The sequence below is a fragment of the Trachypithecus francoisi genome, unplaced genomic scaffold, assembly GCF_009764315.1.
Source record: "Trachypithecus francoisi isolate TF-2019V2 unplaced genomic scaffold, Tfra_2.0 Lachesis_group8, whole genome shotgun sequence".
Classification (NCBI taxonomy): domain Eukaryota; kingdom Metazoa; phylum Chordata; class Mammalia; order Primates; family Cercopithecidae; genus Trachypithecus; species Trachypithecus francoisi.
This window is the reverse complement of record NW_022681473.1, coordinates 117,786,686-117,805,641: the sequence shown is the minus strand read 5'-3', so window position 1 is coordinate 117,805,641 and position 18,956 is coordinate 117,786,686. Positions and strand designations below refer to the sequence as shown.

At 46.4% G+C, this 18,956-nt stretch overlaps 1 protein-coding gene across 5 annotated transcripts in view; it reads left to right on the top strand.

Moving 5' to 3' along the window:
* The window catches only part of NFRKB (nuclear factor related to kappaB binding protein), a 33,504-nt gene that overhangs the window by 6,994 nt on the left and 7,554 nt on the right, over nt 1–18,956 (top strand). For 3 of the 5 annotated variants that reach the window (XM_033204301.1, XM_033204303.1, XM_033204299.1), the window contains exons 4-23: nt 52–253; nt 2,703–2,830; nt 3,530–3,704; nt 4,258–4,395; nt 5,243–5,316; nt 6,166–6,250; nt 7,053–7,233; nt 7,488–7,596; nt 7,829–7,955; nt 8,174–8,239; nt 11,424–11,503; nt 11,612–11,658; nt 12,598–12,658; nt 13,080–13,254; nt 14,499–14,605; nt 15,041–15,164; nt 15,379–15,458; nt 15,629–15,849; nt 15,947–16,217; nt 16,870–17,082. In XM_033204301.1, coding sequence (XP_033060192.1) covers nt 52–253; nt 2,703–2,830; nt 3,530–3,704; nt 4,258–4,395; nt 5,243–5,316; nt 6,166–6,250; nt 7,053–7,233; nt 7,488–7,596; nt 7,829–7,955; nt 8,174–8,239; nt 11,424–11,503; nt 11,612–11,658; nt 12,598–12,658; nt 13,080–13,254; nt 14,499–14,605; nt 15,041–15,164; nt 15,379–15,458; nt 15,629–15,849; nt 15,947–16,217; nt 16,870–17,082 — 2,664 coding nt within the window. The remainder of the gene's footprint in view (nt 1–51; nt 254–2,702; nt 2,831–3,529; nt 3,705–4,257; nt 4,396–5,242; nt 5,317–6,165; nt 6,251–7,052; nt 7,234–7,487; nt 7,597–7,828; nt 7,956–8,173; nt 8,240–11,423; nt 11,504–11,611; nt 11,659–12,597; nt 12,659–13,079; nt 13,255–14,498; nt 14,606–15,040; nt 15,165–15,378; nt 15,459–15,628; nt 15,850–15,946; nt 16,218–16,869; nt 17,083–18,956) is intronic. The other 2 variants (XM_033204302.1, XM_033204300.1) reach the window with 1 other exon arrangement.

Genomic DNA, 18,956 nt, shown 5'->3' with positions numbered 1-18,956 from the left:
AAAAACTTAAAAATTTATGTTACTTTTGTTTACCTTTCCTGTTTCTTCTAGCCTGAGATCTTCTTTGATGTTGTCAGCCTCTCAACATGGCAGGAAGTGTTAAGTGATTCTCAACGTGAGCACCTCCAGCAGTTTCTGCCTCAGTTTCCTGAAGACAGTGCTGAGCAGCAGAATGAACTCATCTTAGCCCTGTTCAGTGGGGAGAACTTCCGCTTTGGAAATCCTCTGCACATTGCCCAGAAGCTTTTCCGAGGTTTGTAGCTCAGTATTCTTTCTTTGAGGGGAGTGGTAGATGGGCACACATTCACTTATGTGGGTATTCCTTTCTTCCTTTTCTTCTCTTTATCTTCATGTACAGATACTGAGCCGGCAGAGAGTGGTTTTGTGTAACACTTTGCTGTCTAGGCTGTGTTTTAAAAAATAAAATTAGGCCGGGCGTGGTGGCTCAAGCCTGTAATCCCAGCACTTTGGGAGGCCGAGACGGGCGGATCACGAGGTCAGGAGATCGAGACCATCCTGGCTAACACGGTGAAACCCCGTCTCTACTAAAAAATACAAAAAGCTAGCCGGGTGAGGTGGCGGGCGCCTGTAGTCCCAGCTACTCGGGAGGCTGAGGCAGGAGAATGGCGTAAACCCGGGAGGCGGAGCTTGCAGTGAGCTGAGATCCGGCCACTGCACTCCAGCCTGGGCGACAGAGCGAGACTCTGTCTCAAAAATGAAATAATATAAAATAAAATTTATTGGCTTATATATAGAAAATACATAATATGATCTCAGCTGTGTAACCAGCATCTACATAAAAAAAAAAAAAATTTCCAGCATACTAGAGGTGCCTTCATGCCTGGTCTTTAAAAATTGTTAAAAACAGCTTGCCATTTGCTTTATTGCACGTATCGAGGTTTGTATGTGTGTGTGTTTAGGTACATACACTTTTTGCTGCAGAAAATATGACAGTTCACTACCAAGCACTTAAGCATGTCCATGTCTCTTAACAGACACTCTCCCGTATCATGACAGCCCTGTTACCACACACGAGGAATTTTACATTGAGCAGATAATATCATAGGCCATTTCATGTTCAAATTTTCTTCTTTTTTTTTTGGAGGGGACAGTCTCACTCTGTCGCCCAGGCTGGAGTGCAGTGGCCGGATGTCGGCTCACTGCAAGCTCCACCTCCTGGTTTCACGCCATTCTCCTGCCTCAGCCTTCCGAGTAGCTGGGACTACAGGGGCCCGCCACCAGGCCTGGCTAATTTTTTGTGTTTTTAGTAGAGACGGGTTTCACTGTGTTAGCCACGATGGTCTTAATCTCCTGACCTCATGATCCACCGGCCTTGGCCTCCCAAAGTGCTGGGAGTATAGGCGTGAGCCACTGCGCCCGGCCTTCATTGTTCAAATTTTCTTAATTGTTCCTGCAGTGTCCTTTAGAGTGGCTGTGTAAATCCAGGATCTGTTCAGGGTTCATGCATTGTGCTTGGGCCTTATGTCTGTAGCTTTTTGAACCTAGGGCCCTTTGCCCCTTTTGTTTTTGTCTTTCAGTACACTGACATTTTTGAAGAGCCAGGACACTTAAATTATAAAATGTCCTGCTTCCTGGGAGTTTGTCATTTTGTTTTCTCTTGATTAGATTGGGTTAAAGGCTTTCGGCAAGAATACGATATAGGAAAGGTGGTCTTTCCCATTGTATCACCTCAGGAGGCACATGGTGTCAGTTTTTCCATTGTGGTAAAGCCACATTTGATCACTTGGTTAAGTAGTGTCTGCCATACCTCTTGCTTGTAAGGGTACTTTTTTTCCTTTATTATAAAGAAGCACTGTGGGATGATACTTTAGGATCATGGATCATGTGATAGTCTCATTTTCCAAAAGCCTTTGTTTTACCCAGTGGTTTTTGCTTCCATGGGTGATTCTCAACTGCATCAGTTATTATGTTGGGGGTTGCAGAATGGTTTGGACCACTGTTTAAGTTACAGTTTGCTTTCTGTACCATGGAGCGGAGCCAAGGAAGCCTCCTCCCCTTCCTGTCCGGGGTGACTGTGTTCTGACACAAGGCCCTGAATGGGCAGCACATCTTGAATTCTGTTAAACTCGACAGCTTGACAGCTGCTAATGACCAGAGAGAGCAGGCTTATCATCTGAAATCTCATTGTTTTAAGGCTTTAAAATGAACATTCCCACCTTTGGTGGGTGACTAGTGTAAAAAGGAATTGCCCTCCATGGTTGTCAGAGATCTGTTTCACTACAGCTGAGGGTGCACTGTCTCCTCTGGTAGAGCAGAAGTCAGGGAGACCCGCTTGGCTTTAGAGGGGCTCTGTAAGTGACCTTCCATAATGGTAGCACTGTCTCTTGTGCTGGCATGTTTCCTCCAAAACAGTATGGTAGTCTGGTAAGGATACAAGCGAGGAATGTCAAGGCAGGACTTCGTGCATGTTCCACTCTGACCCATGCCACGTATCAGTTCTAGTGTTGCTGAAGACAGTTGCATTACTGTGGCAATGATGGTCATCAGCCTTAAATGAGCTGTCATTGCTTCTCAGCACACTTTTACTTTTGGTTCTGTTTCCTGATTCTCTTAGATGTTCACTTTTCCCTTAAGTTTTATGGTAAAGAGTTTACCATGTTAAGCACTCATTCAATACATTTGTTGACTGATGATGTATATTTGTTGACTGATGTGTATATATATACCTTTATTTTTTTAAGATGGACACTTTAACCCCGAGGTGGTCAAGTACCGGCAGCTGTGCTTCAAGTCACAGTACAAGCGCTACCTCAACTGCCAGCAGCAGTATTTCCATCGGCTGCTGAAGCAAATCCTTGCTTCCCGGAGTGTAAGTAGTGCTGGGAACTGGGTATAAAATGTGGGCGGTCACAGGTATCATGACTTCAAGAAGCATTTCAGGTGCAAAACGCAAAAGTTGCCACTAAGAAAAAAATGCTACCGATTAATCTGTGACACAGTTAAGCTATGCCATCCTTTCTTATGATAAACTTCAAATGTGTCCTGATTTCAGAGATGTTAAAACATAAAAAAAAGTGCTTCTTAAAATTGACGAAATTATAGTAGCTTCAGTGTTTACCAAGATAAACAGATGGATTTTGGATGCATCATGGGTTATTAAGGGAAACCAGGATTCCTTGGAATGGATATGAAGGTGTGCACGGGCCTCTGAATGCTGTGATGGTAGCATAGTAGATCCAGTGGCCGCTGGAAATTCTTAGAGGCAAAGTAGTTTGGGTTTTAAGTCATCCTTTACGCTTTGGTATAGAAATACTTGAGTGTCTAGTATAAAAAAGTGTTCATTCCTAGTAGAGCACTTCAACACTCAGATTTGGGATTTTTCTCCATGTAATCAATATAGGTTCTTTTTATTGGGATGTATTAATATATATGTGTATCTTTCTTTGTGATCTGGAGGGAGGGAGTTGGGCTTAACACTGAAGAGAAGAAAATGTAGACTTGTAGAGTGTTCATTGTTCCAGAAGAGGTCTCGGATGATGACGTGTACCCCCACCTGATCTCTTCCTAGGATCTGCTGGAGATGGCCCGGCGGAGCGGCCCCGCCCTTCCCTTCCGGCAGAAACGCCCTTCACCATCCCGCACACCCGAGGAGCGGGAGTGGCGGACCCAGCAGCGCTACTTGAAGGTCTTGAGGGAAGTGAAGGAAGAGTGTGGTGACACAGCCCTGTCATCTGATGAAGAGGGTGAGTGTCCTCGGGCACTTGGGGCAGCTGGGGTATTGGATTGATACCGGCCACTTGTCCGGTTGGAGCCAGTGGTAGCCATTTATCTCCCCAGCAGAGAAACCCTCTTGAGTTGTCTTGGTCTGGGGTGGGTAGCGGGGCTCAGAAGGCCTTGGTCTTTGGGTTGCTAAGGCATGGCCATCAGATGGGGAGTGACTACATGGCCTTTTTCACCCTCATGGCCTTGTGGCATTTGAGCTTAGATGAGAGCCCGCCAGGCGACTCCCTGCATGACAGGGTTCTCCACAGTGGGCCTGACTGGTCCCATTTGCCACTTGAGAGAACTGTTTTCCCCTTACAGGAGAGTAGTAGTGGCTGTTGGCCTGCTGCAATGCGACCCCAGCACTCTGTTGAAGTCTCTCTTCCTGGAAGAGCCGTTAGATGACCTAAGTGTGCTCCAGCTCCTCTGGGGAAGGGTCAGAAAGAAGTGTGGAACCCTGGCCTCCATGTTGTTGGCTTAGCCTTGTTGAACCCAAATGGCCACTTACCCAATCTCCCCTATTGGAGTCCACAGCCACGTTGGATTTACAAGAACAATTTTCTTTTGAAGATCTCAGCTCATGGCTTCCGAGCTCCCCAGCACGTTCTCCTAGTCCTGCGGTGCCCCTGAGGGCGGTGCCCACACTTTCAACCACGGATATGAAAACTGCAGGTGAGAACCGAGTTGCCGCCGTCACCATTCTGGGACATTGCGGTGGAGACCTGAAAACTCCTTTAGAGGGAGGTGGGTGGGGGCAGATTCCTAACTACCAGGAAAACAAAGCTCCCTAGAACTAGGCGATTTGTTTGGTAAAGTTTTTGTACCATTTTACTTTTTTTTACATCTGAAGATAGGCCTGCCTTTTTTCCTTTGTTGTGAAATTTTTTCTCAGAAGCTGATATTTTGGGCTAAAGAAAGCAAAATCTTGAAACAGCAGTACGAAGGGACAGTTCAGTAAGAGGACAAAGGAATAACCAGAGCCAAGCCATTCTCCAGAGTGTCTGTGAGTTTGGAGAAGAGTTTTTTTTTTTTTTTTTTTTTTTTTTTTTTTTTTTGAGACGGAGTCTCGCTCTGTCACCCAAGCTGGAGTGCACTGGCCAGATCTCAGCTCACTGCAAGCTCCGCCTCCTGGGTTCACGCCATTCTCCTGCCTCAGCCTCCCGAGTAGCTGGGACTACAGGCGCCCGCCACCTCGCCCGGCTAGTTTTTTGTATTTTTTAGTAGAGACGGGGTTTCACCGTGTTAGCCAGGATGGAGAAGAGTTTTTATTTGGAATAGGAAGCAAAGAAGAATGTTAAGAACCTTAAGTGTGTTTTAGGACCAGCTGAGTCACTGAAGTCATTTATTACCAATGTAAGGAGAAGTGGCAGTGTTGATCCTGTGACTTTAAAGATTTTTAGTACTTGTAGTTCACAGGTGTCAGAAGGGAAACTCAGAAATATCTTTCTTTGGACAAGTGACCCGAAAGCTGTAAATTGGAGAATCATGGTAGTGAATGTGGTTTGGTTTGTTTTCTCAGATAAAATAGAACTGGGGGACAGTGACCTGAAGATTATGTTAAAGAAGCACCATGAGAAGCGGAAACATCAGCCAGTAAGATGGGAAGGGCTTGCGGCCGTGTGGTTTTCAGCCTGATGATTCAGGATTGGCTGTCCTGAGGAAGACACGGGCATCCCTGCCTTGTTTGTATGTCCTCCCTACCATGTGGGCACAGGAGCAGCCGGTGAGGCGGGCTAGCATCAGCCATGTGAGGCGTGGCGGCCTTGACTTCACAGGGCCTGCTGAATGTAGTGTCTGCGTTCATTGTTACAGTGACACTGTCGAGTATAGGAACGGTTGTCTCCACCTCAACAGTGCTCGAGAGGTCAGGGAGCTTGTCATTGGTCCTATAGCCAGGAAGCAGCAGAGCCAGGAGTCGGGTCCTGGGTTTGTCCCACTTGTTACTGTTTCCATTATTCCATGTACCAAGCTGAGGTAGCTAGCACCTCAGAGAGTGCAGTGGAGAAAAGAGGAGGCCTTTTTGAGAAGAAAGGACAGTCCTTCTAAGACTAGGAGGTGAGATGGGAAGAACCCCACGTTGGAAGTCAGTACTGAGTTCTCTCTCTTTTCTAGTTACTGACATTTTATAAAACATAATAATAACTTAACAAGACTGTTTGCAAAGCACATGAGACCAGGAATGCAGAAGAGCTTTATAACTAAATGCTGTACGATAGGAAGGTTGGGACTGGGTTCTATGCACCAGTATCAAGGTTTTTTTTTTTTTTAATTAAATGGGTATATGATAGGGAAAAATTGAATAGTTTTCTCTTTCTATATTTTTTATTCAATATGATTTCCCCAAGTGTACCTAACATCTAATTGTTACATAAATTTGCAAAATCACCTTAGTTTTTGCTCCTTTTTGGGCCTCCATGACCAAATTTTGGATATCACATCTAGGATCACCCGGACCTTTTGACAGGGGACCTGACCCTCAATGACATCATGACTCGAGTAAATGCTGGCAGGAAGGGCTCTCTCGCAGGTAAATGACTGGGCACTCTCTGGGAGCCTTCATCTGACTATGGTGTTAAGTTGCACGAGCCCATAGCATGTGGCACAAATAAATGAAACCATGGCCTCCTTCATGCTGATAACCTTTATTATTACCTCTTATGGGCTTACAGGTGGGAAATGAATGTAAAATCAGCACAACTGAGCATCAGCTCTTTTGTTGTTTTTTGTTTTTTTAGACGGAGTCTTGCTCTGTCACCCAGGCTGGAGTGCAGTGGCACGATCTCGGCTCACTGCAAGCTCCGCCTTCCGGGTGCACACCCTTCTCCTGCCTCAGCCTCCCGAGTAGCTGGGACTGCAGGCGCCCGCCACCATGCCCGGCTAATTTTTTGTATTTTTAGTAGAGACGGGGTTTCACCATGTTAGCCAGGATGGTCTCAATCTCCTGACCTCGTGACCCACCCACCTTGGCCTCCCAAAGTGCTGGGATTACAGGCGTGAGCCACTGTGCCAGGCCTATGAACTCTTTATAGTAAATATTAAAATTAAGCCGTATACTTGAGAGGCTGAGCTGGGAGGATCGCTTGAGCCAGGGAGGTTGAGGCTGTAGTGACCTATGATTGCACCACTGCACTCCAGCTTGGGCAACAGAGTGAGATCCTGTCTCAAAAAAAAAAAATGCTGTAAATCGCTCATTGAATTTGGTTTCATTGAGTGTTTTATTACTGAGACTTCTATCTTTGGTGGGCCTTGGGAAGAGAATATGCAGATAAGACCCCTCACTTCCCTGTGTAGGAGATACATTTCTGTGACTGGTTACTTTTCCTTCCCAGCCTTATATGACTTGGCTGTCCTTAAAAAAAAGGTGAAGGAAAAAGAGGAAAAGAAGAAGAAGAAAATAAAAACGATCAAATCAGAGGTAGAGGACCTGGCTGAGCCTCTAAGCAATACTGAGGGGGTTGCATCTCTCTCACAGGCCCCCTCTCCGCTGGCAATTCCTGCTATCAAGGAAGAGTAAGTGAGCATCAGAGATGCTGTGATTCTCAGGGTGAATGGGTAGGCCATAGGCTGTGCCCTGGCCCCCAGGGCTTGTCGTAGCTGTACGTGTGTTGGACTTGTAGACCTGGAGTCCCAGGGATACTGCTGGGAAAATGTGTTGTTTGCTCCTTTCTTGAACTCTTTTGTGACTGCTAGGAGGCTTGGGGGTCTGAATCAATCTAGGGATGTGTTCTTGGTCTTTTTGATTTTTATTTTTCTTTCCTCATTAGGCCCCTTGAAGACCTCAAGCCTTGCCTTGGAATCAATGAAATATCTTCCAGCTTTTTCTCTCTTCTGTTAGAGATCTTGCTGCTGGAGAGTCAGGCTAGCCTTCCTATGGTAAGCATTTTGGAAAAGTTGGAGGTACATTAGAGTATTCAAAGTGTTCAAATCCTGAATGGTCTATAGCTTGAGAAGTGGAAGTCTGGGTTCCTCTCAAAGCTCTGTAGTTAACTTGCTTTGTGATTTGGACAAACTCCGGATGCACATGCCCCAGCTTGTGGTGGCACTTGTGTGGAATTGCTGGTATAGAAGAGAAGTCTAACTGGGTTCTGCCTTTGCTTTCCCTCAGCTAGAGGAGCGAGTTTTGGATTGGCAGTCATCACCAGCCAGCTCCCTCAACAGCTGGTTCTCTGCGGCCCCCAACTGGGCTGAGTTGGTACTACCAGCCCTGCAGTATCTTGCTGGAGAAAGTCGAGGTAAGGTGCTTTTTTTGTAAGGTCAGTATTTTTTCCCCTTTTTGTCGAATTAATTAATAGAGTAAACTGCAGCTTTACTCGTGTAATCCATTATGCCTTTGCATAATGCTGTGTCTTGAAGGTTCCTGCTTTTCTAATACACTGTGGAACACTCAAAAGCTGTTTCAGAGTTCAGGGATGCACCTGTATGGCTTGTTTATGTGGTCCATTTCTTGCAGCTGTTCCTTCCAGTTTCTCTCCATTTGTTGAATTCAAAGAGAAAACCCAACAGTGGAAGTTGCTTGGTAAGTAATCCATGTTACCTACCCCTAACAGGTTTTCTTTTTTTTTTTTTTTTGAGACGGAGTCTAGCTCTGTCCCCCGGGCTGGAGTGCAGTGGCCGGATCTCAGCTCACTGCAAGCTCCGCCTCCCAGGTTTATGCCATTCTCCTGCCTCAGCCTCCCGAGTAGCTGGGACTACAGGCGCCCGCCACCTCGCCCGGCTAGTGTTTTGTATTTTTTAGTAGAGACGGGGTTTCACTGTGATAGGCAGGATGGTCTCGATCTGACCTCATGATCCGCCCGTCTCGGCCTCCCAAAGTGCTGGGATTACAGGCTTGAGCCACCGTGCCCGGCCCCTAACAGGTTTTCATTCTCCCGTTTCTTCCCCTAAGTTTCTTTGCCTTCCAATCAATATGGTCCTGCAGATTGGTTTAAAAAAGCAATATTAGATCTTATTTTGCTCTGGGAAGGAGTCCTTCAAGACACTTTTGTACTCTCAAGATGGGTTAACTGACTCCTCTGGTTGGACCAATGCTGAGATGGAAGGAACATCCTTTCTGTATGATGTAGTCTGGTGATGGCTAAATTTAAATCTGCAAGGGTATTTTGCAAGAGCGTCAACATTTATATTAATCATACCAATGACTTTGGATTAATTTGTACTATAAATATTTTTCTTTTCTAAAAGTGGGCTTTGCTATTGAGGAGAATGTGCAGCAGCCCTGAATAAATTGTTTCTAAAGAACAGGGTCCTTATTTTTAAGTTTATAAAGCCAGCTTGGTGTGTAAGTTGTCGTAACATGCATCTGAAGTCACTTGGAGGCTGTTGCCTGGTGATGGTGAAAAGAGAGAAATCCGTGTTGGTTTCCTGTTGAAATTCACAGGCACTTCTCTGTGCTGAGTGGTCTGTGGAGAGGTGTATGGAGAGCAGGTTATGAAAACAGTAGACTCATCCATTCGTTATTTATTACATTTATTCAGCTTCTAGGTGTCAGGCACTGTTGTTAGGTGCTGGGGGGATACAATGGCTTCTGAGACAGTGCGCTCCTCTCATAGGGCCTAAGGTCTGTTTGGGGAACAAATACTTACTTAGATTTAATGACAAACTGATCCTTTCTGGAAAGGAAAAATATTATAATAGGAATTGATGTAGTGTGCAGAGTTGGGAGGACCTTCCTGAGGAAGCAGCGTCTGAGCAGAGGTGGATGATGAATAGGACCGAGCCAGGCAAGCAGAGGGGAGGCAGCAGCATTCGAGGTGGAGGAGTTAGAACCTTTCCATGGGGAAGATGTGATCTAAAATAGTCACGCAACCCACAGGCTATGAGAGCTGATGGTAATTTAGACACGGGAGAGGATGGATACGTTTGAGAAAGATTTAGGTGGGCTTGGTTATGGCTTGGCTGTGGGGAATGAAGGAGAATAATGTGAGGCATGGCTCCTGCTAGATTTGCAGCTGGTGGAGGAAGGTGTTGTTTGTGCAGGTAGCAGCTGTGGAGGTCTGGACTTGGAGGCCGGAGATCCTGAGTTTAGTTTGTAAAATTTATTTATTCATTTATTTTTTGAGACAGAGTCTTGCTCTGTGCCTCAGGCCGGAGTGCAGTGGCACGATCTTGGCTCACTGCAACCTCTGCCTCCCGGGCTCAAGCGATTCTCTGCCTGCTCCTACTCCTGAGTAGCTGGGACCACAGGCGTGCGTTACCATGCCTGGCTGTTTTTTATATTTTTAGTAGAGACGAGGTTTCCTTATGTTGCCCAGGCGGATCTTGAACTCCTGAGCCCAGGTGATCCACCTACCTCAGCCTCCCAAAGTGCTGGGATTACAGGTGTGAGCCACTGCACCCAGCCTGACTTTAGTTTTAGAGCTGCGTTTGAGGTATTCCAGTGGAGTTGTTGAATAGACGGTAGGATGTGTGGGTTTAGAATTCAGACCAAAGAGCTTAAGAGGGAGAGTGTTAGCATGTGTCTGGTGCAGGGCACCGATGATGCTGTTACCTGGGGAGGAAGCACAGAGTGAGGAGAGAGGGCGGAGGAGGGCTCTTCACGGCAGAGGGTCTGAGTGAGAGCATGAGAGTGCGGGCGGGGGGTGCGACTGTAGAGGTGGGGAAAACCTGGAGCAGGGTTTTCCGGAGTCTTGGAAGCCAGAAGATAGGAGCGCCTGAGAAGTGGGGAGTGGTCATTTTCCTCCGTAGTTCCTAAAAGATTCAGTAAGATAAAGACTAAAGATTTGTGAACATGAAGAAAGTTGTGAATTTTTCAGTGAGCATGAGTCGCTAGTGGAACAGTGGAGGTGAAACCACCGTGAGCTGAAGGTGATGATGGTAGCTGACTGCAAGCACTCCCCCCGTCAGTCAGGCTGCAGTAGCCATGGAGGGAACACGTATACCTGGGCCTGGCAGACTGTTTCATGTAGGGCCAGATAATAAGCATTTGAAGCTTGTGGGCCAGGTGCTTTAGTTGAAGCTACTCTGCCATTGTTGAGAGCTTTCTGCAAATAGTGATATTGTGTACTGACTATGAAAACAAAGATAAACAGCCCCTTTGAGAAGGGTAGCTGCATTCATCACATAAGCAAACCTGGCTGATGATGGTCCTGTGGCGTCTAACCTGGGCAGGAGACACAGGTGCCATCAGGGTCTCAGACAGCCTGAACAGAGTGACCTCAGAGGAGGGCACAGGAGACAGGGCTTATCTCTTTCTAGGCGGGTCATGGGAAGTCAAGCTTTTTCCTGCCCCAGGGTCTTAACTGCTGTGCTAGTGAATAGAATTTCTCTGTGCCCCAATAGCCAGAAACCTTTCTTACCTACAAACGTAGAATAATTACCTTGGTAGAAGCTATCATTACATCTTTTGTGATGCCTACCACCTTTTGAATTGATTTTGAAACGTGTGCTCTTTCCTCGCTTGACCGTAAACTCCTGTGACGGTGGAGACTGAATTCACTGAGTAACCTTGGCTTCACATGCAATGTGTGGCACTGTGGGTACTCAGCAGATGCCTGCAGAGTCAATGATTTGAGTAGATGGCATCCAAGAGTGGTGGTCCAGGCTGATTTCCACCAGCTGGAAGGCAGTGGCTGTATGAAGGACTGTTGTTATAGCTCCTGACAGAATCTCTCTGTGGTGTAGATAAAGCTAGTAAAGAGAAAGCAGGATTCTAAGTAATACCTTAGACCTTCTTATTTTTTATCTCTTTATTCCTCTAATAGGCCAATCCCAAGATAATGAAAAGGAATTAGCTGCCCTCTTCCAGCTATGGCTAGAGACCAAAGATCAGGCCTTCTGTAAGGTATGGTTTTTTAAGAAATACCAGATCCTTCTCACTAGGTTGCCAGAGCTCTTAAGTTTGCCCAAATTCTTTAGTCCATTTACCTGTCAACGTTTTCTTTTTCTCCAGCAAGAAAACGAAGACAGCTCAGATGCCACGACACCTGTCCCTCGGGTGTGAGTACAATACTCTAGTGGTGGGTGGTGTCCCGGGAAACTAGTTTAGATACTGCCTCGCTGTTGTTGATACTTCTTGGTATGCTAGAGCTGTAATGGGCTTCAGAGCTCTGAGGAGTCCCCTGGTTCTTCCTGACTTGGCATACTGAGGCAGGCCGCACCCCCTGAGTGAGCGGGACTCCTTGTGGAATGGGGTCTGGTGGAGAGAGGGGCTGGCAGGAGAGCCTCTAAGGGTCATATAAATCTCCTTTGTAGGTGGACATACTTTTTAAATGTGTACTCCTCCCTGGGTTCCTACTTGAGAATTATTCATCTAGGCCACCTTAGTCCAATAAATGGAAGCATGAAGTTAAGTGACTTGCTGAAGGTTAGCAGTAGGACTAACCCTCTAGAACTTAGATCTCCTGACTCTTAGTCCTAGGCTCTTTATATCACATTGTCCCGTGTTTCTATTTCTGTCCTGGCATGGTTCCATAGTTTTCTGACACCCTACAGAGGCCCAGTCTTAAGTGTGGCAGAACTTTTTCTTTATGTAATAGAAGTGTAGATCTCAAGCCCCTGGGTACTTTCCCTGGAGGTAGAAAAATAACCCTTATCTAATGCACTTGAAGCCCTTTGTTCCTCTAAGGCCGAATTATTTGTTGCCATTAGAATGGACCTACTTAGCAGCAATATTGAAAACAATAGGTAAAGATGTCAGCCTCTTGCCCATCTCTCCACCCAGTACCTTTCTGGATTTCTAAGAACCAAGTGATTTTGTAAATACCAACAGGAGTTCCTTCATAGGAGCTGGAAAGTGGGCTCTTCTCCTTTGTAAGAGTTGAGTGCTTCTTGAGGGACATCTTTCCATGTCACAGTGGGCATGGTTCTGAAGCAGGGGCAGTGGGTCTGACACGCATGCCAACTCTCAGGGTTGATATAGAGTTCTTTATATTCCAGAAGAACTGACTATGTGGTGCGGCCCAGCACGGGGGAGGAGAAGCGGGTTTTTCAGGAGCAGGTAAGAAGTACCTGAAAGCCAGTATGAGTCTCTGCCTCTGTGAGCCGTGCAGAGAAGCTCTCAGCCTGACTCTCCGGCATCTGCCTTCTTGCAAGAAACTCATACCCTTCCCCTTAGACCTTCTGTTGGCTGGGATTACTTGTTGGGGGTGGAAACAGTGTGGGGAAGGGGAGTAAGAAATACTTGGATGATCTTGTCTTCCAGGTAGCAAAGTGCCTTTATGTTACCTCCTTGTCCCTCTGCTCAGTGACTGGCTCTGAGAGCCATCCTTTTCCTCTGTGGTTGGCTGAGCATTCCTACTAGAATCACTTGTTCCTTCCTGTTTTCGTTGTTCCACGTGGATCTGCTTATATTGTAAGCAAGCCTGAGAGAGAACCCCGCTAATTCTGACCTCGGAGCCTTGTCCCTTGTCTCTTGGTAGGAGCGTTACCGGTATAGCCAACCCCATAAGGCGTTCACCTTTCGCATGCACGGCTTCGAGTCTGTGGTGGGGCCAGTGAAGGGCGTGTTTGACAAGGAGACCTCGCTCAACAAGGCTCGGGAGCACTCCCTGCTGCGCTCCGACCGGCCTGCCTACGTTACCATTCTGTCTCTTGGTAGGTGGCACATGTTGCTTATTAGAGATCCCTTTCTTCACCCTGCTGCTGTTCTCTTATCAACTCTGAACTCTGTCCTCTCCACACCCCTCCACTCAGGGTAGACTTTGAGAACAAGGCATAGTTTTTTGAAGCGTTGGAGTTTGGGAGCTGAAGGGGACATCTTCAGCTCCCGGTCTTCTTCCTCAGGTCTGGGCTTACGTTTACGTTCAGTTAGGAGTTGCTCCCAGACCAGCTAAATAGGTTAAATATAGGAATTGGCTTCCTCCAGGCTGTGCTTCATTTAACAGTGAGGATTCTTACCTTTTTGAATGCCAGGAATCTCTTTGGCAATCTGGTGGAACTTGTGGACCCCTTCTCAGAATTATGCTTTTAAATGCGTAAAATAAAATACAGTTACAAAAGAGACCATTTGTTTTGAAAGAGTTATCAAAATGTTAAAACAAGTTTATGGTGCAGAAATACGTGTTGTTACTATGATGGTATATGACAAGATCTAGCATGAGGTCTGACATTTCTTGAAATTTCCAAGTATTGATTACATAAATGATATTCTTAGCTATCTGCAGTAGCTGTAATATATGAAAATGGTTGATTTCCATTACACCATCACAGCACTGCCAGTATGTGGTTTGTTCCCTTTGTTCATAATTGAAGGAAATGTTTAATTTCAGTTTAAAATGTAATTTTGCTTCCCACCTGAGTTCACAGGCCCTCTGAATTCTTAAGGTGTTACCTAAAAGTGACTCTTAAAAGTGTATAGGGGTTGGATGTGGTGGCTCATGCGTGTAATCCCAGCACTTTGGGAGGCCAAGACACGCGGATCAGCTGAGTTCAGGAGTTCAAGATCAGCCTGGTCAACGTGGCGAAACCCTGTCTCTACTGAAAATACAAAAATTAGCTGGACATGGTGGTGCACGGCTGTAATCCCAGCTACTCGGGAGGCTGAGGCAGGAGAATTGCTTGAACCTGGGAGGTGGAGGTTGCAGTGAGCTATCGTGCCCTTGCACCTCAGCCTGGGCGACAAGAGCGAAACTGTGTCTCAAAAAAAAAAAAAAAAGACAAGTGTGTAGGGAACACCAATGGTTGAGCTGCTGGAGGGCAGAGTGCACCTAATCTGGCGTCAGGGAAGGTAGAGGAGCAGGAACCCCAGGGAGCGTTGCCCACCACAGCAGGTAGGGGAGGTTGCACCTCTGTAGGAACCCTGCCTGACTTGTGGACTGTGTGCTTTCCCATGTCATCAGTTCGGGATGCTGCGGCTCGACTGCCTAATGGAGAAGGCACACGGGCAGAAATCTGTGAACTGCTTAAGGACTCCCAGTTTCTTGCACCAGATGTCACCAGCACTCAGGTAGGACGGAGAAGAGATTACTTTTGCTTTGTTCCAGAATCGATTTAAGAAAACTTATTAAGAAATATAAAATTTAACAAATTTTTTAAAAAATGAAGTGAAAAATGTGTCTTGAAAAATGCAAAGTGATCAAAACCCTTGCTGTTAGTGAAACACAAATTTGGCTCTAGGGTTTCTTTTAGTTTATGGTAAAGGACAGGCTGGTCACTTACTTCACAGTATCCTTACAGTAAAAATAGATCAGTATCTCAGTAGTCTTACAGCATTTATTGTCTCGCCAACGATTTGGTGAACTATTGGGAATATGCAGCTAGGCTGAGATAGAATCTGTATCAGCTGTGATTTAGATACAATGATGTGTTTTTTTTTCCTGGAGTCCAGATAACTTCTGTTATCTGAACTTGACTTGTTTATTTCCCTTTGTCTGATTTGTAGGTAAATACAGTAGTGAGTGGTGCACTGGATCGGCTACATTATGAAAAAGATCCTTGTGTGAAATACGACATTGGACGAAAGCTGTGGATCTACCTGCATCGTGACCGGAGTGAAGAAGAATTTGGTGTGTGAGGCCTCTGGGCATGGTGTCCAGCCCGACTGGGGATACTTTCTGACTTTGTGCCCCAATTCCATTATTCTTTTCATTGGCATATAGGTAGGGCAAGATGGTAGAGGCAGGATTCAGTCCACCAGCAAGGTGTTGGTTTTTAACAAAGCCTCTCTTTGTAGTTCGCTAAGGTTAAACTCTGACTGAAGCTTGCCCCTCTTGTTCACAGAGCGGATTCACCAAGCACAAGCAGCTGCAGCTAAAGCCAGAAAAGCTCTTCAGCAAAAACCCAAGCCCCCATCCAAGGTGGTAAGTGACCTCAGGAGAGTGTCTGCCTTACGGATTCTGGGATGGAGGCAACTAAGAGTAGCCGCTCGCCTTTTACTTAGTGTGGGGCGTCAGGAGCTGTAGGGGCATCCCTTCCTGTAGGGGGAGCTTCACAACACCTGCAGGTGAGTTTTCTTTGTCTTCTGTTGTAGAAGTCCAGTAGCAAGGAGAGCTCCATAAAGGTCCTTAGCAGTGGTCCTTCTGAGCAGAGCCAGATGAGCCTCAGTGACTCCAGTATGCCACCCACCCCAGTCACACCTGTAACCCCCACCACACCAGCATTGCCTGCCATTCCCATCTCCCCTCCACCTGTATCGGCGGTGAACAAAAGCGGCCCTACCACAGTCTCAGAACCAGCTAAGTCTAGCTCAGGGTAAGTTCCTCCTTTTCTTCAGCTTTTTCCTTCTAGAGTCCTTTTGTATGCATGTCCCAAGTTTTTGTTTTTTGTCTTTCCCTGATGTTCTTCATAGCGTTCTTCTGGTGTCTTCACCAACAATACCACATCTGGGAACAATGCTTTCCCCAGCTTCCAGCCAGACTACACCCAGTTCGCAGGCTGCTGCCCGGGTCGTGAGCCACTCTGGCTCTGCCGGACTGTCCCAGGTGCGAGTGGTGGCCCAGCCTAGCCTTCCTGCTATTCCCCAGCAGTCGGCAGGGCCAGCACAGACACTGCCACAGATGCCAGCAGGACCGCAGATCCGGGTTCCAGCCACTGCCACGCAGACCAAAGTAATGCCTCAGGTAAAGAGGGACGCTGTGGTCATTGGGCAGCAGGGATGCAGAGCCAGAGGTGGGCTGATGAGTCAGATGGGCAGAGTCTGGGTCAGGACCTGGGGGAGCCGTAGATTATTGCTGCTGGTGATGACATTCATCAGAAGAAGCCGCTTAATGTTCAAAGCTATGGAAGCATTTTTAGATAGTGTGTTTATGTGTTGAGAATCAGATCTTCAGAGGAGTCTGGTGGTTTCCCCAGAACCCTAACATCAGGATCTTGGTAGAGGCGGATTGTAAATTCGGACCTTGTGAGTCTACGTCTTAGGCTCCTTCTGCTGTGCCTTTAGTCTTAGCTATGCTATGAACTAGTTGTGTGAGTTTAGGGAAGATTTATATCCTCTTTGTCTCAGTTTCCTTTGCTCTAAAAGGGGTAAAATAGTATTTGTCCTCAGTGTGTAGGAATAAAATGAGATGTTAAATGTAAAATTCTGAAAATTAAGATGGACACAAATAAGACATTTACAGTGTCCATTTTAGAGAGTGATGTGCCTTAAGTACTGTGGGGTTAGAAGCTCTTTGAGAGGAATGCTTCCTGGGCGTGGTGAGGGAGACTCTTGCTTAGAGTGCTGGTCTGCATCTTAGAGTCTAATTAAGCTCTCGGCCTCATGCCCTGAACTAGACAGTAATGGCCACTGTGCCAGTCAAAGCGCAGACTACGGCAGCCACTGTGCAGCGGCCTGGACCTGGACAGACAGGGCTCACGGTGACAAGTCTCCCTGCCACAGCCAGCCCTGTGAGTAAGCCAGCCACGAGTTCTTCTGGGACCTCTGCTCCCAGTGCATCTACGGCTGCTGTCATTCAAAACGTCACGGGACAGAACATCATCAAGCAGGTAGGTGGGGCTCTTTCCAGGGGGATCTCAGTCCTTCATCCTGGAGCAGGGACCACTGGAGCTGGAGGTTCTTGGCCAGACGGCATGCACATGGGAAGAAGATTTGTCATCTTTGACTCTCAGTTTATAGATACTTAGGTTTGAGTTCCCACCAAAGGCAGTGCAGCCTTTATAGATGCTGAAGAGATTTCTTCTGTTTCTTTCCATTTAATTCAGCATTTAATAGTTGAGTTTCTGGATTTAGAGTAGACTCTCCATGAATTTATTTAGTTAAATTCCCATTGCCATATTTTATTGGCTTCTCAGTTTACCACTCGTAAAAGTAGAATTTGCTTCTCCTTTCTTGGTTGTGAATGTAGAAGAATAATCATTGAACTTCAAAGAATTGTTAAGCAGTATAGCAACTAATACTGATAGGAGTGCCTCCTGTGTGCCTGCACTGCGTTAAGCATTTTTTGCTTGTTAAATAGTCTAATCTTCTTAGCTCTATGGGGTAGGCACTCTTATTATTTACAGATGAGGAAATGGAACCACATAACGATAAAGTAATTTTTTTTTTGTTCAACAAACATTAAGTCAGACACTGTGCTGAGTATTGGGGATTTAATAGTACATTAAACAGACTAAGTCCCTGCCCTCGCGGAACTCGTGTTCTGATAGAGCTAAGAGACAAGTGCCTCAGTGTGAGATAGTAATAAATGCTATGCAGGTCGGTAGGCAGGCTCAGGTAGAGAGCAGTAGTGTGTTATTTTAGCTGGAGTGATTGGAGAATGCCTCTCTGGGGAGATGTCATTTGAAAGAGATGAAAGAGAGAGCGTGCCATGAAGTGATGATTGGGAGATAAAACATTCCAGGCCCAGGAATGGCGAGTGCAGATGTTTTGTGTCAGGAATATGATTGAGGAACGAGAGGAAAATCATTGTGGCTGGAGCATAGGGAGCAAGTGTGAGGGTGTTGGAAGATGAGGATGGGAGAGGTTGCCAGTGGTTAGATTATGTGGGACTTTGAAGTTAATTTGAATGTGAGGGGAAACCACCGGAAGATGGTGAGCAAGGGTGACTTGATCTGGTTTGCATTTAAAGACGCATCCAGCTGCTGGGTAGAATGAACAGTGGGGGACAAGAATGGAAATGGGGAACCCCTGTAGGAGGCAGTGGCAGTTGTCCAGGTGAGAGGCAAGGCTGCCGTAGATGGGAGTGACTGTTCATCGCAGGTGGAGGGGAGTAGTGGAGTCTGGATGTGATTGAAGGGAGAGCCAGTGCAGTTTGCTGGTGGCTTGAGTAGGGGTCTGAGAGGAGGAGGGTAAGAATTACCCCATCCATGGCTTTGGCTTGGGTGCTTGGATCGATGGTGGCATCATTTATTGAAGCAGGAGAAAACTGAGTTGTGGAGACTGCAAGAGAGAGAAAAGGGTAGTTGGGAAGGTGTGAGATGTAGTGGCAGCGTGAGATGAGACTCGGTGGATCAGGATAATGCATGGGCTTCACTGGTCCAGTGGATTGGTGGCTTTGGGGAATGGGTTCAAAAGAGAAGGTAAGGCGAGGAAGTGGAGACAGTACGATCGGCCTCTGTACCCGTGGGTTCCACATCCTCAGATTCAGCTAACCATGGATTATTTGGAAAAAATCCCAATAAAAAATAACAATACAGTAAAAAATAATACAGATTAAAAAACCAATACAGCATAGAAGCTGTTTACACAGGATTTACAATGTATTAGGCGATATTACAGGTAATCTAGAGATGATTTTACCTACACAGGAGGATGTTTGTTGGTTTTATGGAGATAGTGCATTTTGTGTAAGGGACTCGAGCTTCCGTGGGTGTGAGTATCTGCCTGGGGACATCCTGGAACCAGTCTCGCACATACCGAG